This window comes from Rhipicephalus microplus, chromosome X, assembly GCF_043290135.1.
Source record: "Rhipicephalus microplus isolate Deutch F79 chromosome X, USDA_Rmic, whole genome shotgun sequence".
Classification (NCBI taxonomy): Eukaryota; Metazoa; Arthropoda; class Arachnida; order Ixodida; family Ixodidae; genus Rhipicephalus; species Rhipicephalus microplus.
Window position 1 is genome coordinate 35,734,342 of NC_134710.1, and position 17,169 is coordinate 35,751,510.

Below are 17,169 nucleotides of genomic sequence, written 5' to 3' on the forward strand. Positions count from 1 at the left end.
TTACCGCAGATGTCCATCAATCTCTGCAAATCTTCCTTGTTGTTGGTCATTAGCACTATATCATCTGCGTACATTAATGCTGGTAGTGCCTTATCAATAAGTTTTCCTTGTTTGACTAAAGAGAGGTTGAAGCCCAGCCCACTTCCCTCTGATTTTGCCTCTAATCCTTGTAGGTACATCATGAATAATAAGGGTGACAGGGGGCACCCCTGCCTAAGCCCCCGTTTTACCTCTGCAGGCTTGGATACCTGTTTTTCCCACTTTATAACTATCTTGTTACCTTTATATATACCCTTTAAAAGATTAGTGACTACATGTTCCACGCTTAGTGTGTCCAGTATTCCCAAAATTCCTCTTGAACCACGCTATCGTACGCTCCCTTGATATCCAAGAATGCTAGCCACAGGGGCCTGTGTTCCTTTTCTGCTATTTCGATGCACTGCGTCAGTGAGAACAGATTGTCTTTCAACCTCCCGTGTTTCCGAAACCCATTCTGCAGTTCCCCCAGCACCCCCTCATCTTCTATCCATGCCTGCAGTCGTTCCTTTATAATCTGCATCGCCAGCCTGTAGACCACTGATGTCACTGTTATAAGACGGTAGTTGTTTATGTCAGCTTTGTCCCCCTTTCCTCTATAGATCATGCTCATCCTGCTAAGTTTCCATCCATCGGGAACTTCCCCATCGATTATTATTTTGCTCACTGCCTCTCTCAAAGCCTGCTTAGACTTCGGACCTAATGTCTTTATCAGCCTAATTGGAATGCCATCTGGGCCTGTTGATGTACTACTAGGAACCCTTTTCTCAGCCCTTTCCCACTCTCGTTGTGAAAAGGGAGACATTGCACCACTTGATTCGTCCTTGGCTATTGTGGTGCATAAAGTACTTCTTTGTTGAAATTTTTCTGTCACCGTTGCTCTTATATATTCAATAGCTTCGTTCCCTTCTAGCCTGGCACCTTGGGCTGTAAATATAAAACTCTGCTCTAGGCTCGTCTCATTTCTTAGGGAGTTTAGATGGTTCCACAATTTCGCAGCTGCCTTTCTATCTTTTTTATGTACTTCTGCCAGCCACTGAGCTCCCTTTCTTCTAATCTTTTCATTGATCAGAAGGGATGCAGCCCTTCTACAGCTTAGAAAGGTTTCCCATTTTCTTTCAACATCATCTGTCGGTGCACCCCGCTGCTTAGCATGTCTGCGTTCCCTGGAGGCTTCCTAACGTTTTGCTATGGCTCTCTTAACTTCCTCATCCCACCAACTTTTGGGTTTGTGTCTTCTTTTCCGGGGTGACTTGTTACGCGTCTTAGCAAGCTCTAGTTCAAAGAGTCTAATTGGATTCATGTATGTCCTAACTGCCTTATTATCCTTCGTGATTACTTTCTCAATTTGTTTAGTGGCTATTTCAATTTGCCTTTCTGAATAAAAATTTTCCTGTAGTCTCTCATCTTGTCTCCTTCCCACTTTCACTGCTCTTCCAAAACTTAGCTTGATACGTTTGTGATCACTACCCAGACTTCTGGAGCCACCTTCATCTATGTGCATTCTCCTAAGCTTATCACACATCGTATGTGACATCAGTGCATAATCTATCGTCGACTGCAGCCTTCCTACCTTCCATGTTATTTGCCCTTCACACTTCTCGGTACTGTTGCAAATGATCAAATCAAGCCTTTCAGACATATCCATGATCATTTTGCCTGTCGGGTCGGTATACCCATCTATATCATCTATGTGCGCATTCATGTCTCCTAGTATAATTATCTCGCACTCTCTTTCTAACTCCTGAATGTCCTTTGATATACACTCTACCATTGCCTGGTTTTCCTCTCTGACCTTTGCTCCCGTCCACAAGTACACGAAACCAAGGAGTGTCATTTGATCTGCCACTTACCCTTTTAGCCATAAATTCGGATGTTGTTCCATGTCCCTGAGATGTGCTTCTACAAAACCGTATACCATCGGCCTCTCTTCCCTTAGCTGTTCTTCTATCTCTTTCCACTTCAGCCTGTTCCTACCACCCTGCATGTTAATATACCCTATGTCTGAATGGGCTCGGCGCTCGTGGCTACGTCTATTTATGCCCCGGACTCTACCTATCTTAGACATTGGTGCTACTTTGGAATCGTATCTGTCCATAACACCTGTCGAAGAGTCTCCCTGGTTGTTTTCCTCGTTACTAGCTATCCTGCACCCCGAAGGGCTCGCTTGCCCCCAAAAAAAGCTACTGCGCGTCCTGCAAGCCGCCAACCCACCTCATGACCTAGTCGCCCATCGAAGTGAATTCTGTCTCGTTGAAAACCACCCCACCTAAGCACCTCTCTGTTTATTTCCACCACCTCAAAGCCTTTCTCTGGACTCATCCGCCATATATCTTGGTTTGCGTTGACAACCGCTCTTTGCAGGTTGCTATCACGCCCCGGTACGTCTGGTATCGTGCATATCACTGCCTGTACCTTAGGAGAAGTGGCGCGCATGTCATCGACGCCTTTCGCCAGTGTGGCTGCTAGTTCTGCTGTATCTTCATTTAGGACATCGTTTAAACCGCCTGAAATTATCACGAGATTTCGTCTATCAGCTGTAGTTTTGAGTTTTGCGCTCGCTTGCCTCATGACTGCTTCAAGCTTGCGTCCTGGGAACGCCCCTACTGCAACCCTCTTGTCACCTCTTACCCTCTCTTTGATGGCTTCTGTGCATCGATTTAAATTCGAGTCCCCGGCGATTATCACATGCTGTGACTTTTCAGCTGGAGCGTCCTGCACCTGGGGGCTACTTGCACCTGTGACGCCGACTGCTTTGTCCCCTCCCAGCCCCACCACTACCTCGCTGAAGCTGGGCCTTGCGACAGTTGAACTGGCTAAACCTGTTTTTTCCAAACTTGCTTGTTCCTCCTTCTCCACCGTTCTGGTTGCCGGTTCTCTACTGTTCTCTCCGTAGGCCGCTTCTTTGTTCAGCTTCGCTGGTGCTTCCTCGGTGGACTTCAGTCTTTCTCCCATTGCCCTCGTTTTCTCTTGCTCTGTCGCCAACGCAGTCACGAGCTCATCGATTCTCACCAGCAGTTCACTTTGGGCAACCATCATTTTCTCCATTTTTTCCTCGACCTCACATTGCCTACACTTCGTGTTAGCCTCTTCTCCATCCGCTTCTACGTTTGGGTCCACTTTCAAACCCACTCCACATCCTGAACACTTTACAGTCTTTTTAACCATGCCTTTCTGACACCAATTGTCCCTATACACGATAATTACTAAACTCGAGCCCTGCACTACGAGAAAGAAAATTCTAAGCTCTACTACAACAATTTGCGTGTTCAATGTACGCGCACCTCCCCCACGGGGTGGCAAAAGAAAAAAAACAACCAAAAAATACAAACACACACACCCGCACTAACTAATAAATACCTGGTGACTGGCCCCCGAAAAAGCCGTACCATAAAATAAGTGCTACGAAGATTTCAACCACTGCCTTATAATTATAAAGACAAGCTCAAAACATGCAAAAACACTTATCTGCGCAGTCGATCCGGAGCGCTCGAAAAACACGTCCATCCACCTTGACAGCCCGAACTCATGTCATGACATGGATGGATGGATGGATGGATATGGCTGTACCCTTTAGATCGGGTGGTGGCTAGCGCCACCAAGCCGTAATACCTAATGAACCAAAAATTATCTTTATTTTTTTTTCCTTAAAAAAGAGTTCGAGGATTCGTACTTTGCAGTGAAGAGTTTAATTTTCACTCGTGCCTTGACTTTAGCCACCAATCAGATAACCTCCTTCTAGTTAAGTCTACCCGCTTAAAGTCTATTTTGCCCTCCCGGTCCCTAAACCCCAGTGCTTTGAAAAACTCTGCGCCATCATCCTCAACTATAGGGTGAAGACCTTTACAGAACATTATCAAGTGTTCGGCAGTTTCTTCTTCCTCTCCACACGCACTGCATACTGTGTCTACCCCTTCGTATTTGGCCCGATATGTCTTGGTTCGCAGTACTCCCGTTCTGGCCTCAAACAGTAGAGAACTACCCCGAGTATTATCATAGATCCTTTCCTTGGCAATTTCCTGCTTAAACGTTCGATAGATCTCTAGTGCGGACTTCTTAATCATGCCCATTCTCCACATGTCAGTCTCCGTTTCCTTCACTTCCTTCTCAACCGATAGTTCTTTTTGGTTTGGCCACCTGCTGTTTTCTAAGTATTTACCAGCCAACTTCTTTGTTCGCTTCCTCCATTTTGTATCGACATTTTTCATGTACAAGTAGCTGAAAACCTTCCTAGCCCAATGCTCTTCCCCCATTTCTCTCAATCGCTTCTCAAATTTTATCTTGCTGCTAGCTTCCCTGCCCTCAAATGATGTCCATCCCATATCACCTTGTACTTCCTGATTTGGTGTATTCCCGTGAGCTCCTAAAGCAAGCCTACCTATTCCACGTTGCTTAATTTCTAATCTTGCTTGAACTTCTGATCTCATGCACAAGACCGCATTGCCGAACGTCAGCCCAGGAACCATGACCCCTTTCCATATTCCTCTCACAACATCATACCTGACAGAATCCGGTCGCGAGCGCCACCGCGCGGCGCTTGCTCAAAACTGAAGGCAGGCCAACTCCGCTGGGAGGGTGCGACTGTTCTCACAACAAATTCGTGCAGGGCGGGGCGTCACTGTGATGACGTAGCCACCATTTCCTTTTTTTCTCTCTCTCCCCCCCTCTCTGTTTGGCAGCGCGTTCGCTCAACACCACCTAGACTTTGTTCGCTGTGTGCTGTTCTGGTTCTGTGGCTGTATGCTGTGCGCCGTAGAGAAATGTGTGCGCGGCGTCTCCCTGTTCTGTGGCGGCGTGCGCTGTCTTGTCATATTAAGCTGTTGAATATTAAGCTGTTGAGAGGTCCTCGGCTGTTGTCAACGGGAGGTATGCTGTGCGGTCATCAAGAGACCTAAATGTAAAAATGTCTCGATTGCTTCCTAATGTTTTGCTCTGCGCGTAGATTTAGCATTGAAACACGTAGATGAAGGGACTCAACACGGCAGGACAGGCTTGTTTGCAGTTGCGGTTAGTGCAACACTAGACAATTGATTGGTTTTCGCCTTTTTGAAGGTTGGGTTATCAGTGTTCTGGTTGCCGGTTCAGTTTCCCTGGCATCGATTCATTTCGGTTTGAGTGGAGTACCGGGTCCGGGACATGACCCGATCTTCAGAAATTTTAAGAAACGTTATTGGAAGTGAACTGTTTTAGTTTCGGGCTCCAGTCATGATTAGAACAGCGCATGCAAGCTAATCATGACTTAAAAAAAATTAAAGTCTGCCATAGGGTCACATACCTCATCTATTCTGCTCCTGTGCTCTTTAGATAATTGCCTTGAATTCAAGGCAGAGCTGCGCTTGGGCGTTTATTTTGTTTCCATTTGTGCGTTTCAGAATTAACATTTATGTTACTTCAACACCGAAAAAGCAATCGTGCGCAACACGAGACACGAATTGTGGTTGGGTTATTCGTGACACATCCGTATGTGCCATCCCTGGTCCTGCTAAAAGTGTGAATTACACGTTATAGCGAGGCAGTCCCGATGTTGAACTCATATCAGAAGCTGAAGCGTCAGCGTCGAGCTTTTTTGTAGTTTTTTATTAAAAACCCAAGGCCCAACCAAACTGTAACGTGTTGGTGCTGCTTGTAAGCTGTAACTTAAACGCCATACGAAAAAAGTCTGGGTAATTTTTAATAATAATGATAATAATATTTATTATTATGGTTGACGAAAGCCAGCCAGAATTTCTTGCCAGAGGCAGCGCATCTTAAAGTTTTTTTGCTGCCATTACACAAAAACTAAAACGAGATTTGATATTGCCCTCTGCCATGCATAAAACTAGGTGCCTTCATTAAATCCTCTTTATTGTTTATTTTCAGCCAATGTCGTCTTCTCCGTGATCCACTGCAGATCTCGAATCCCTCTGAACAATGTGCCGTTTCCAGTTGTCAAGGGAACCGTCAAAGTATGCATATCTGGAATGTAATACTAGCAGAAGACACGGGAGAAAAAGAAGACCAAATATGTTACATCGTGATGCACTTGCAAACGTTTCAATCTCATTCAGATATGCAGTAGCCTTCCAGTTCAAAGATTGTGTGCAGGCAGTGTAAGGTGCATACTTTGCGGCAGCTGTATTTAACGTATTTTCCCTTATACATATGCCCCTTTTGGGGCCCTTAGGGTATTTATAGCCGATGAATACATTTAGGAAAAGCCCAAGAGCATTATGACTGTGAACGAGACACATAGCCGGGGGTTGCTGCACACCGAAATGTTCAGTTTTGCTGGGACTTCTTCTACCTCCTCTCTCACCTTTGACGTTTTGCCATGCCTTCCCCCCATCAGTAGTTGTGAGCGAAAGAAAATCATGGCTACATCCCTGGTGTGGACTATAAAAACATGGGCTTGTTTTTTTTTTTTGCAGCTATCAAAGCCGACCCGTGTGTTTGTTAACATGCAAAAACACCAGAAATAAATATTCTTTATTTCATTTACAGCATGCAAGTACCGCTGATTGGCCGAAGGAGTGTACGGAAAAAGTGAACAAACCTCCAAGGCACAAAGAAGAGGGTCCATGAGGCTTCTCTTCTTTGCATGGAAAGGCTATGTAGTATGCACCATACATTGGGTTGCATGTTTTGGATACATGACGGGCAAAAACTAGGCAGCTCTACGTTGACAATTTCTAGTTTCACGATACTAAATGTACATGTTAAAGACTTTAGTTCAAAAATACTAGCTGATAAATGCTAAGTTGAGACGATCACCTTCCGGTAATATTTTCTTGTGCATTCGTGTTCCTTATGCAACCCCTTTTTATATCCCCATTCCCATATGGTGCCATTTAAAAAGTTTTCAGGTTGAATAATTAAGCAGCTCGCCCAAGTCAGTAGTATCAGTATGGACCAAATTTAGGGGAAACCCCCAAGGTGGAGTAAGATTCTGCAAAGGAAATTTTGACATCCACATTTAGGTGGATGTTAAACTTTCCTTTGCAGTATCAATATGTATACCTAAAGCGTTTCACTGAGGGGGTAGTTCCCATAGTTGCCCTAAAAAAAGGCCAGTTTGTTTGCCCAGCCTCTACATCAACCGGTCACAGCTGTTGCAGCAGTCTTGATGAAATCGCTCTGCTGTGTAGGTAACCATACTTCACATTTTCACAGTGAATTTTTTGTGCACATTACACATTCTCTCACATTTGGTTTATTTACAGTCTATGGATATTACAAGCACGCTATGAATACATCTTGAAATGACCACCCGAAAAAATGTACTAACATGCTTTCACATACAACAGGTACTATATTAAAATGTCAAAAGGAAAGTATAAAAAGCAAGCACGTCCGTAGCAAGTACAGAAAGAATGCAACTTTACAAACAGTTTTATGCACATAGATTGAAAGCAGAAGCCTAAAAACATACTATGACACACTCTCTGAATTGAGAGTATCACCAACACAAAAAATTACGGCTGCATTTATACACATACACAGTCGTTGCCAATGTCACAATTGCATGATATAATGAAGTCTAGTATAAAACATACCATATTAATCTTAAAAGCTCTAAACATTCTAAAAATTATTCACAAAGATGTCCGAACACTGTGTTTAGGCCAAAGTTATGAATGGTAAAGTAAATTGAGTTTTGCAACAATTGCAATTTTTTTAAAAAGAATGAAAAAAAAATCACCGAGTGGTCCATCTCTACCGTTTCCCCCGATCCTTTCCTAGCAGTCAAAGCTCCAGTCAATGGCAGAGTGACAGCACACTATAGGCGTCTTCTTTTCGGAAGTGGCTTCAGAGACGAGCATCCTTTTGGCGGTGAGCCCCGAATGTGAAGGCCAGAACTTTGTGGCACAGATTCAGCCAGCTTACGGAAGGTGGCTTGCAATAAGCTCCTAGCCTCCACCAGTGTTTGAACGTCATGGCAGCAGTAAAGGAGGGAACTGCACTTTTCCAATTCCTCGGTTATACTTTTGTGTAGCTCCGACACTGAGGGGGCTACTGTCCCAGGAAGCATAGCAACCCCAGGCTGTAAAGGCACTTCTCAAAAGCTGGTCTCATTGACAAAGGGAATGTCTGACTCTGATGCTGCTGTACCAAGATCTTGTGAAGACACTTCAGAAGGGCTGGGCTGATTGACAAGGGGAATCTCGGAACTTTTTTCGAATTCTAAACAGCTTCCAAGAGTAATTTGTAGTCGATTGAGGTAACTCTGCAGAAGAGAGGAAAAGCCCCACCTGTCGCTGTACTTAAAAACATCACAGAAGTGCTTGCATGGGTACTTGTGCTTCCTGAAATCATGGCAGGTACACGATGGCTTGGTGAAGTCGACAGTGTACAGATCATCACTTCTTTCAGAATGAACCGTAAACACACCTTCAACGGGGAGCTCTTCCATGTCTGTGGGGGTGTATTCCTCTGCGTTAACGAGCCGTCTCAGCATATGCTTAACGAGCCCATGAGGCCGGTTGTGCAGGTATGCAGGAACATTTTCACTGTACTGTGTACGCTGATGACTGCCTCCTTGCTGCCTCATGGAATTTCGCTTCTTTGTCGGGAAGGTAGCCATGAACGACAGTCATGATCAGGGATGTTAACGACAGTTTCCCGCTGGAACTTTTCACGTACTGTGCCTTCAACATGCGGTTTTGGGCCTCAATGCCGTCATTTGTGGTCAACACAACGTCAAACTCCAGCCTGTAAGACATGACCCACAGCTCCTTTACTGACAGCCACACTTCTTCAAAGTAACTGTGGAATCTTTCATTTTTCCAATACTCAGAGTCAACAAGGACTTCAACCGCCTTGTCAAAGTCATGCTGATTTGAAGCACTGGCTACGTGTTTTATGAGTCTCAGGGCCTCATCTGGATCGGATATGTTGTTTTCCTTTCTGCGCAGCCACCTCTGCCATGCCTGTAGTCTATGGAAGTCACAGATGGAGATTTGACTCTCTGGAAACACTTGCTTGATGGCACTTATTTCTGCCTTGCTATAATCCACCATCCAGTATTGTGGGGACCAGTTGTCACACCACTGCTTGAAAATGTCTAAAGCCTCAGCGATACAGCGGGCCGTCTCAAACCGTATGATAAACACACCAGCTGGTGTGTATCCCGATGGTGTTTTCACGACAAGCAAGAAAAGTGGTAGGGCATAGTCACTCGTCTTGTGCGTTGCGTCCAGGCAAACGACTGAGCCTCCGTACTTTTTAAGCATGCTCGTCATGAATTTTGTTTGGAAGAAAAACAGCAACGTGTCTTCACACTCGCTGGCAACGCCCTCTTCCACGTTGTCCAAGTCGCTGCTACCCACGAAGCTGCGTGCTGCATACGACCGATAGACAACGGAGGATTCGGGTTGCTCACCCCTGATCTTTTCAATTAGGATTCTAGCATTCTCTTGATCAACTGTGCTGAAGCAGTCTTTCTTAAGCTTGGATCTGGTTGCTGATGTCACGATGTGTTGGGAAAAAGGCCCTGCAGCTGCTATCAGGGTTCTCCTTGTTCGCAAAAAGTATGTCGTGCACATAATAGTGAAGGCACTTTTTCACATCTGATACAGAAGTAATGCCTTCTTTTGCCAACATCTGAATTCGCTCAGCAACGCTCTTGTCTATGTTTTGGCTGAAAGCTTCCATGTCCTTGAAACCATGGTTTTGATGGGAACTGCAGTCGGCAATCCTAACATATACCCGCGTCTCTTTGGCCATAGTCTGGTGCTCTGCGTCAAGTGCCTCCTGCAGCTCCTTGGCCTTGTCGGCTTTCAGACGACCCTCTCTTGTCTGGCCGCATGGCTGGGGCACATCCACCTAGAAAGCAGGCACTGTTAAGTACACAGATCATATTTTATGGTTTCAAACAGTGCGACAAGATGAGGGCGAAGTCAAGATGAGACATAAGACAGCGCTGAACTAATAGCTGGAAGTGTAGTTCCACTATTGCCAGTATGTATACATGTGGGAAATGGCAAAATAAGAACGCAAAGCACAAAACACATACAGTCTTGGCTTAGATGCTGAGACTGTATGCGTTGTGCTCCCGTGTGCTCAGATTTGGGTGCACGTTAAAGAACCCCAGGTGGTCGAAATTTCCGGAGCCCTCCACTACGGCGTCTCTCATAATCATAGAGTGGTTTTGGGACGTTAAACCCCACATATCAATCAATGTATGCGTTGTGCTCATTTTATCTTTCACACTCTGTTTATCTTGCTATTTCCCACGTGTATACATACTGGCAATGGTGGAAATATAGAGCGCTGTCTTCTGTCTCATCTTGACTTTGCCCTCATCTTGTTGCGCTGCTTGAAACCATAATGATCTTCAACCAACTGTGTTGTGTCGGATTGCACAATCATAAATGACATGATAAAAATCCCCAGAAATTAATCTGGAATTATTTTTTACTTGTCATTGCACATTACATACCTGGAAATCTGGGTATAACTCAATCCACTTCAAATTCATTGTTGCTGCGCACCCCTTCTTCTTTGTGCCTTGGAGGTTCACCCGCTTCTGCTCGTACACCTCCTTCTGCCAGTCAGTGGTACATGAACTCTGTAAATGAAGTTAACAATATTTATTTCTCGAGTAAACTTGTAGTAACTTAAAGTAAATCTTCTTTACACTGCCTACACACAATCTTTGAACTGGAAGACTGCTGGATATGTGCATGAGATTGAAACTTTTGGAAGTGCATCACCATGTAACATACCTGTTCTTTTTTTTTCTCCTGAGTTTTCTTGTAGTACTCCGTTCCAAATATGCACACTTTGACGGTTTCCTTGACAACTCGGAACGGCACATTGTCCAGAGAGATTCGAGATTCGCAGTGGATCATGGAGAAGACGACATTGGCTGAAAATAAACAATAAAAATGATTTAATGAAGGCACCTAGTTTTATGCATGGCAGAGGGCAATATCAAATCTTGCTTTAGTTTTTGTTAATGGCAGCAAAAAACTTTAAGATGCACTGCCTCTGGCAAGAAATTCTGGCTTTCGTCAACCATAATAATAAATATAATTATCATTACTATTATAAATAATTACCCAGACTTTTTATGCGGTTTTTAAGTTACAACTTACAAGCAGCACCAACACGTTATAGTTTGGTTGGGCCTTGGGATTTTAATATAATTGGGCAAAAAATCTCGACCCTGACCCTTCAGCTTCTCATATACAGCGTTCAACATCAGGCTCGCCTTGCTCTAGACGTCTAATTCACACTTCCTGGAGGACCACGGATGGCACGCACGGCCGTGTCACAATTAGCTCGCTAGCGCGGTGCTAATCAAGACTAAAACCGAAAAAATACAGTTCAGTTACAACTGAATAATTTGGGGCGCTAAGCAACGGGGACCAAAGAAACACGCAGACACAGACAAGGCGCCAATTACAGCTCCAATAACGTTTATAGAATCTCTGAAGATCGGGTCATGTCCCGGTAATCCGAACAATACTTCACTAACACCGAAATGAATTGGTTCCAGGGGAACTGTGAACCGGTAACGAAAACAATGATACCTAACCCTAACTTCAAAAAGGCGAAAACCAATAACCGCAACTGAGAAGAAGCCTGTCCTGCCGTGTCCTTAGCTGGTTTAAATTACTACTGCGTGTTTCAATGCTAGATCTACGCGCAGATCAATACATTAAGAAGCAATCGAGACATCCTCACATTTAGACGACTTGCTCAGGTCTCTTGATGTCCGCACAGCATACCTCTCGTTGACGGCAGCCAGGGACCTCTCAAAAAGCTTTAGCTCTTTGTCTGACTTCAGGTAGCCATGAGAGTAGCCGTCGTCATGACGTAATCCTTGGAGGTACTTTTCGATCACCTTCTGTCGGTCAGGAGGCTCGCTCATCGTTGCGTTCCGATTTTCCGGCCACTTAACAAGACTGTGCACGCTTCTCGCTCACGTGGAGTGCACGCCACCACAGCGACCGTGTCGACCGCGTACCGCGCCGTCAAACGGAGAGAGAGAGAGAGACAGAGAGAAAAAAAAGAGAAAATGGTGGCTACGTCATCGCGGCGAGGCCCCGCCCTGCACGAATTTGTTGTGAGAACAGTCGCACCCCCGCTGGGAGCACGAGCCATTCCCCGGGCATTGTTTAGAGGAGGCGTTCCTCTGACCATAGAGTTGGAATGTTCACTACGCCACAATACTCGTAGCTAACTTCCCTAGCGGCAATAGGCATGAACCGAAGTTTTGACACTGGGCAGAGGGCGTAACAAGAAAGGCGGCAAAGTTGTTGCCTAGTGGCGGGCACGTGCGAGTTTGTGTGTTGGAATTTTCCTAACGCTCCGTTCGTTAGTTTGAGTCGCTTAAATAGATAGTGAACTTCGTTCGTTTTGTTCCTTTGTGTGTTTCGTTGCTTTGTGACACTTTACGTGCGGACGTCTGCTTACGAGAATAGGTTGTATACGATTGTTCCGTCTCTTGCATGTCTTAGTAGTTGAAAGAACTTTGGCTTTGCAGGTGACACTGAAGCGTTCACCGTGGGCCGCGAGAGACGAGTGTCCCTGCCTTTTCTTCTTCTCGAAAATGGATCAAACGGGATGTTCGACTCCAAAGTGGAAACTGGACGAAACGGACTTTGCGACTCCACCGCGGGAAACGGATGCAGCGGAATTTTTGACTCCAACGCGGGAGCAAGCACGTGCTAGTCTTCAGGATTCGGCGTTCCAGGTGCTCAGCGACGATGGTGCTGAGAAACACTCGAGACAGCAGGAGCTTATGCAAGAACTTCATTCTCTGCATACTGAATCGCCTGGAACGCCTGGAAATAGGTAATGTTCATGTGATGTGACTTTCGCTGTTGTCGGCCTCTCCCGCCATGCCTGGATACCTACCTGGGTACCCAAAAGTAGTGTATAGGTGTTCTATGGGTACCTACAGCAGTTCGCGTGCTGCAGCGCGGTTTGTTGGGGGCTCGTCATCTGTTGCTGTGTACGATGTTGAAAGAGAAGCATTGTGGTTTTCTGTTGTCGAACTTTTCACGATGCTTTTCGCCCCAACTTTCAGTTCCAAGCCTCCGCATGATTGTTTCTGTGTCCTCCATCAAGAGTGGCCGAGTAGACGTTTCACTTGGTGAGAGATGTGCACCACATACTGCTCTCTCAGCTTAATTACCCGCCAGTACATACCCAAAACGTATGTACCGTCAAAATGGTCTCGTACTTCTCTTCCAGCTTCTGGCATTAAACCTTTCAATGCGGCCATTCTATGTTGTACACCAAGGGGCAGGGAAGAGAAGACGTCCAGCATTGCCTTGGAAGCTCTTAACTTGTGATCTTGCCTGTAGAGTGATCAACCCGAGATCTTGAATTTCTCGCCAGGTGCTTCGGCATAGATAGAAAAAGCACATGCTTAAAGTGATGTCTTTTCCAAAGACTGCTTTTACAGCATTCAATTTGGGGAAAATACGATGTGGCCTAGCAGTCCAAGAACAAAGTATAGCTGTCAAATCCTCTTGGAAGCGCACTCGAAGTTTCCGCCCATAAAACAGGTGCTGCCCCCTGCTAAGAACTTCAAATAATTTGTGCTGGCAAATGGATGTAGTCCATTTTCAGTCTTTTGGCCAGTATCGTTTCACAGGAAGTGCTCTGGACAGTCGCCTGCAATCATAGTCCAAGGTTCCGGAATATCAAGGACCCTGAGATGGACAGCATTCGGTGCGAACAATTTGCTCTGCTGCTGGTGAATGCAGTATTTGTGTGCTCGCTGCTTATGTGGCATTTTTCTTCATTTATAAAGTTTATGAGGACATCTGGGACAATGGTGGCTGGTTTTGCTCTCGAGACAAGGGCAGTCTCTATTATTTTCCGCTTCATTTTTGGGACATTAATTTCAGCATTACAGTGTTTGCGGCGAACACTTAAGGCACGTTTACACTAGAGAGAGAAACACTGACATCACCCAGACGAAAACACGAGGCAGATGGAAACCATCGGCTTATGAGTGGCCCGCCAACGAAGTCGCTAGACCCCATGGTCATACTATGTCGATGAATGGAAGTCTTTTCTTCGTTTCCCTATTGTGTGCACCACCCTCTTTCTCCGTTACCATGGATTAAGGTGGGGGCTGCGTCTCGTTGCCAGAGAGGGACAATGGCAGAGCAGGGAGCATTCCTGAAAATGAGGTGCAGGGGTGCAAGTTTAGTTGGTGTCGCTGTGTGTGTTTCAATGTGACTACAGAATTGGCCAACGAAATACTGTGAGCACGACAAGGCGCGGCAGGGTCTTCGAGAGACCACCAGTGAACTGTTTGTGTCTTTGCAGTGTACATAGGCCAACGACAAGAGAAAAGACAGTCTTAAAGACAGCCCGCAGATCGAAATCGTTGTCGTGTCCCTCAAGTGTGAATGCGCCGTTAGGTGGTAGTTGTTTTTTATTTGTGCATTATTAAAGTACTTTTGCACTCATTACGTTAAACAGAATGTCAGCCTGAGGCAACGTCATTTTGTATTGTGTATATATAACCATCAAGGCACAGCTTTGTGCCTTCTTTGGTTGATTTCATTGTCTCCATTCTACAGATAAAATCTGTGTCATTTAAGTCACTACCAGGGCAAGTATCTAATTAGCTGTTCAAACCGTACGCTTACTTTTAGAGTGCTGGTGTGACCAAACTGCTGCTTCAGAATGAAATGCATGGCTATTAAACTACCATTCCCTTTATGTTGTTTCAGGCTCGTGTAATAGGTAAATAACACTGTATCTGATGTGCACATTGTATGTGATATATTCTCGGACATGAAACTTGCGTAGATGAAACTGAAAGTTGGGCATGCTGGTTTGTCATTTTTGAGCCAGCCCCTTCTGTAGTCTCTTCTCTTACACTGTGGAAATGATAGATATATATTTCTTGCACGTTAAACTTCAGCAAACTGCAATATGGGCATGGATTCTTTCTTTTTTAATGAGAAATGAAGAATTTGCAACTGGAAGGCACAGTTTTCGAAGACCCTTGTCCAGGGGATGTTTTTTCTCACATAGCTAAAGGGGCATTTATTTCTGGCAGGTTTATTCAGGGGGTGTGTTCTTTAGGGATATTTATTCCAGAAACATTTTTTCTGAAAACCAAATTTACGTACATTTGTTGTAAGTGAAAGTTGCGCGATTATGCTGGTGCATTTAACTGACGCAGGTCTGTTGAACTGGTGCCTCGGACATTCACAGATGTCGAGCTTGCCGAGCATTGCACCAACTGTATCCGCCTGGCGAACGAAAACGTGAGGTCTTTTTCAAACTTAAAGGTGAATATTTGTGCTAATTGAGCCGTTTTGTTTTTCAGAAAATCAATGTAAAAAATGCATTTACTTTGCATTTAATTGACAACATTGGAAAAGTGTTGCAAGCTGAAGATGGATCTACAAACCTTCAGGTTAAATAGTCTTGATATATGTCTGCAACCATTTATATTGTAAGATTGCTTTGGGATTTCATGTGACAGTGGTATGTGAGAAGCCAATATATTTAATTTATGTAAACAGGCTGCCAGCTGTATTCTAGATGCAAGTGCCAAAACTATGCTTGCCGTGTGGATCATATGCACTCTGAAGCACTAGAAATCGCTCGCGAACTTATAATTTCATCGAGGCTCAGAAAGCGTGAGCTTATAAAAGGTGAGTTCTAGTTTACTAATTATCAGATAACACCAATTCAATTTTTTGTGTACTGGTTGAATTGTCGGGTGCAAAAGTTTGGGGGGATTTGCAGTGTGTGGTGGAGCCATGAAAAACAGCATTTCTACACCATATCTTATGTCAGACGGTGTGGTGTTGAGGCTGCCAAGCCATGGCCTCCCCCATCAGATCTGGCAACGGCACTTTGATGAGGCTAAGCGCGGAGGCAACGCCCGATTGCCTCAATGTGACATTGTGTGCCTATAGGTGGTGCAAGAATTCAGTCTTTCGTTACGACGCCACGTACCACAGATCCTGCAAACTTTTGCAGCCGACAGCATGTGTATGGAGATGACACTGTACGAAGTGCCTATGGCCTAACTGAGATTCTCAACTTCTCCATAAAGGGACTGTCACTCGGATAATTTTTTCTCATTGTGGTGAAAATGACAAGATCATTTTTCACATAAAACGAGCATGCTTTTGTCTCATTAGAAAAATTATATTAATAACTTGATGTTGAAAATTCTTATAAGAATAGCCGTCATAGTCGCCCAACAGCGATTTGGTTCAATCTGGCAGGACAAGAAATCCTCACAGGTAGACTTATTTTGCTAAAAAACAAATATGTATACGATGAAATTGTATTTTACAAGTTTGAGGCAGCTTTGTGTTGTGCCAGAGAGGGCTTTGTTTTTTTTCCCAAGTCTTCATAGAGAGTCAGCCCTAATTTAGTGTAATGTTGCACAAGTCCTTATGCATAAAATGCACACCGGTATTCACCGAAATTATACATCCAAGATTTGCCATCACCTTCCACTCAAGATGTCCATGCTGGCTCTCATATCACATATGCAACGCAGAACACCTAAACATAATGGAAAGAGGGTAAGGCGTTTCTGTTCTGCGAAGCACGTTTTAGAAAGTCTCATATTCGTTATAGTGGCACATTTGACGTACCATTATTGCTGGAACTGACCCACTTATCCGTTCGAATATGGTTGTTTTTCAGGCTGAAGCCGGAGAGACTCGTATAATAATACTTTTTGACAATTTGCATGTTTTATATGAGCACTATGGTATTTGCTTTATTATTAAAAAAACTTGAAGCCTGCAAAAACTGCATGCAATTACAGCTTTCGCCGGCACTACAGTCATTGCTTTTACCAACTCATGTTGTGGGCTTCTTTACACCAATGGAAGATGACAGAACGCAAATAGCAAAATTCTTTATGAAAATTTCTGCTCACTTTTGAGAGAAACGGCTGCAAGGTTGTATGTTTCAGACGGTATGCTTTTTATTGTGATACAAAGCAAACACCATAAATGATGGTAGACAGTCCCTTCAACAGTTGTGCAACTTACCCCCGTATTCACAACCGCTCCTCGACTCGACTTTCACCCTTCACTTGACAGAGTTGAGCACTGTGCCACCACTCGGCTGAAAATGACGCTGCGCTACTCAAGAATTGCAACAGACTATCGCTAATATGCAGTGACTTGCCGTACCTAGAGA

At 44.6% G+C, this 17,169-nt stretch overlaps 2 protein-coding genes across 2 annotated transcripts; one reads left to right on the plus strand and one right to left on the minus strand.

Moving 5' to 3' along the window:
- Positions 1-10,205: 10,205 nt before the first annotated feature.
- Positions 10,206-11,953, minus strand: LOC142776819 (uncharacterized). Its single transcript, XM_075881170.1, has 3 exons — positions 11,704-11,953; positions 10,740-10,882; positions 10,206-10,582 (listed from the first exon to the last, which is right to left on the minus strand). Exons 1-3 carry the CDS (start codon positions 11,888-11,890, stop codon positions 10,436-10,438), a joined length of 477 nt encoding a protein of 158 aa, XP_075737285.1. The 5' UTR covers positions 11,891-11,953; the 3' UTR covers positions 10,206-10,435.
- Positions 11,954-12,518: 565 nt separating this feature from the next.
- Positions 12,519-15,622, plus strand: LOC142776820 (condensin complex subunit 2-like). Its single transcript, XM_075881171.1, has 3 exons — positions 12,519-12,816; positions 15,176-15,260; positions 15,323-15,622. The coding sequence occupies exons 1-3, from the start codon at positions 12,572-12,574 to the stop codon at positions 15,419-15,421; spliced, it is 429 nt and encodes a 142-aa protein (XP_075737286.1). The 5' UTR covers positions 12,519-12,571; the 3' UTR covers positions 15,422-15,622.
- Positions 15,623-17,169: the final 1,547 nt, after the last annotated feature.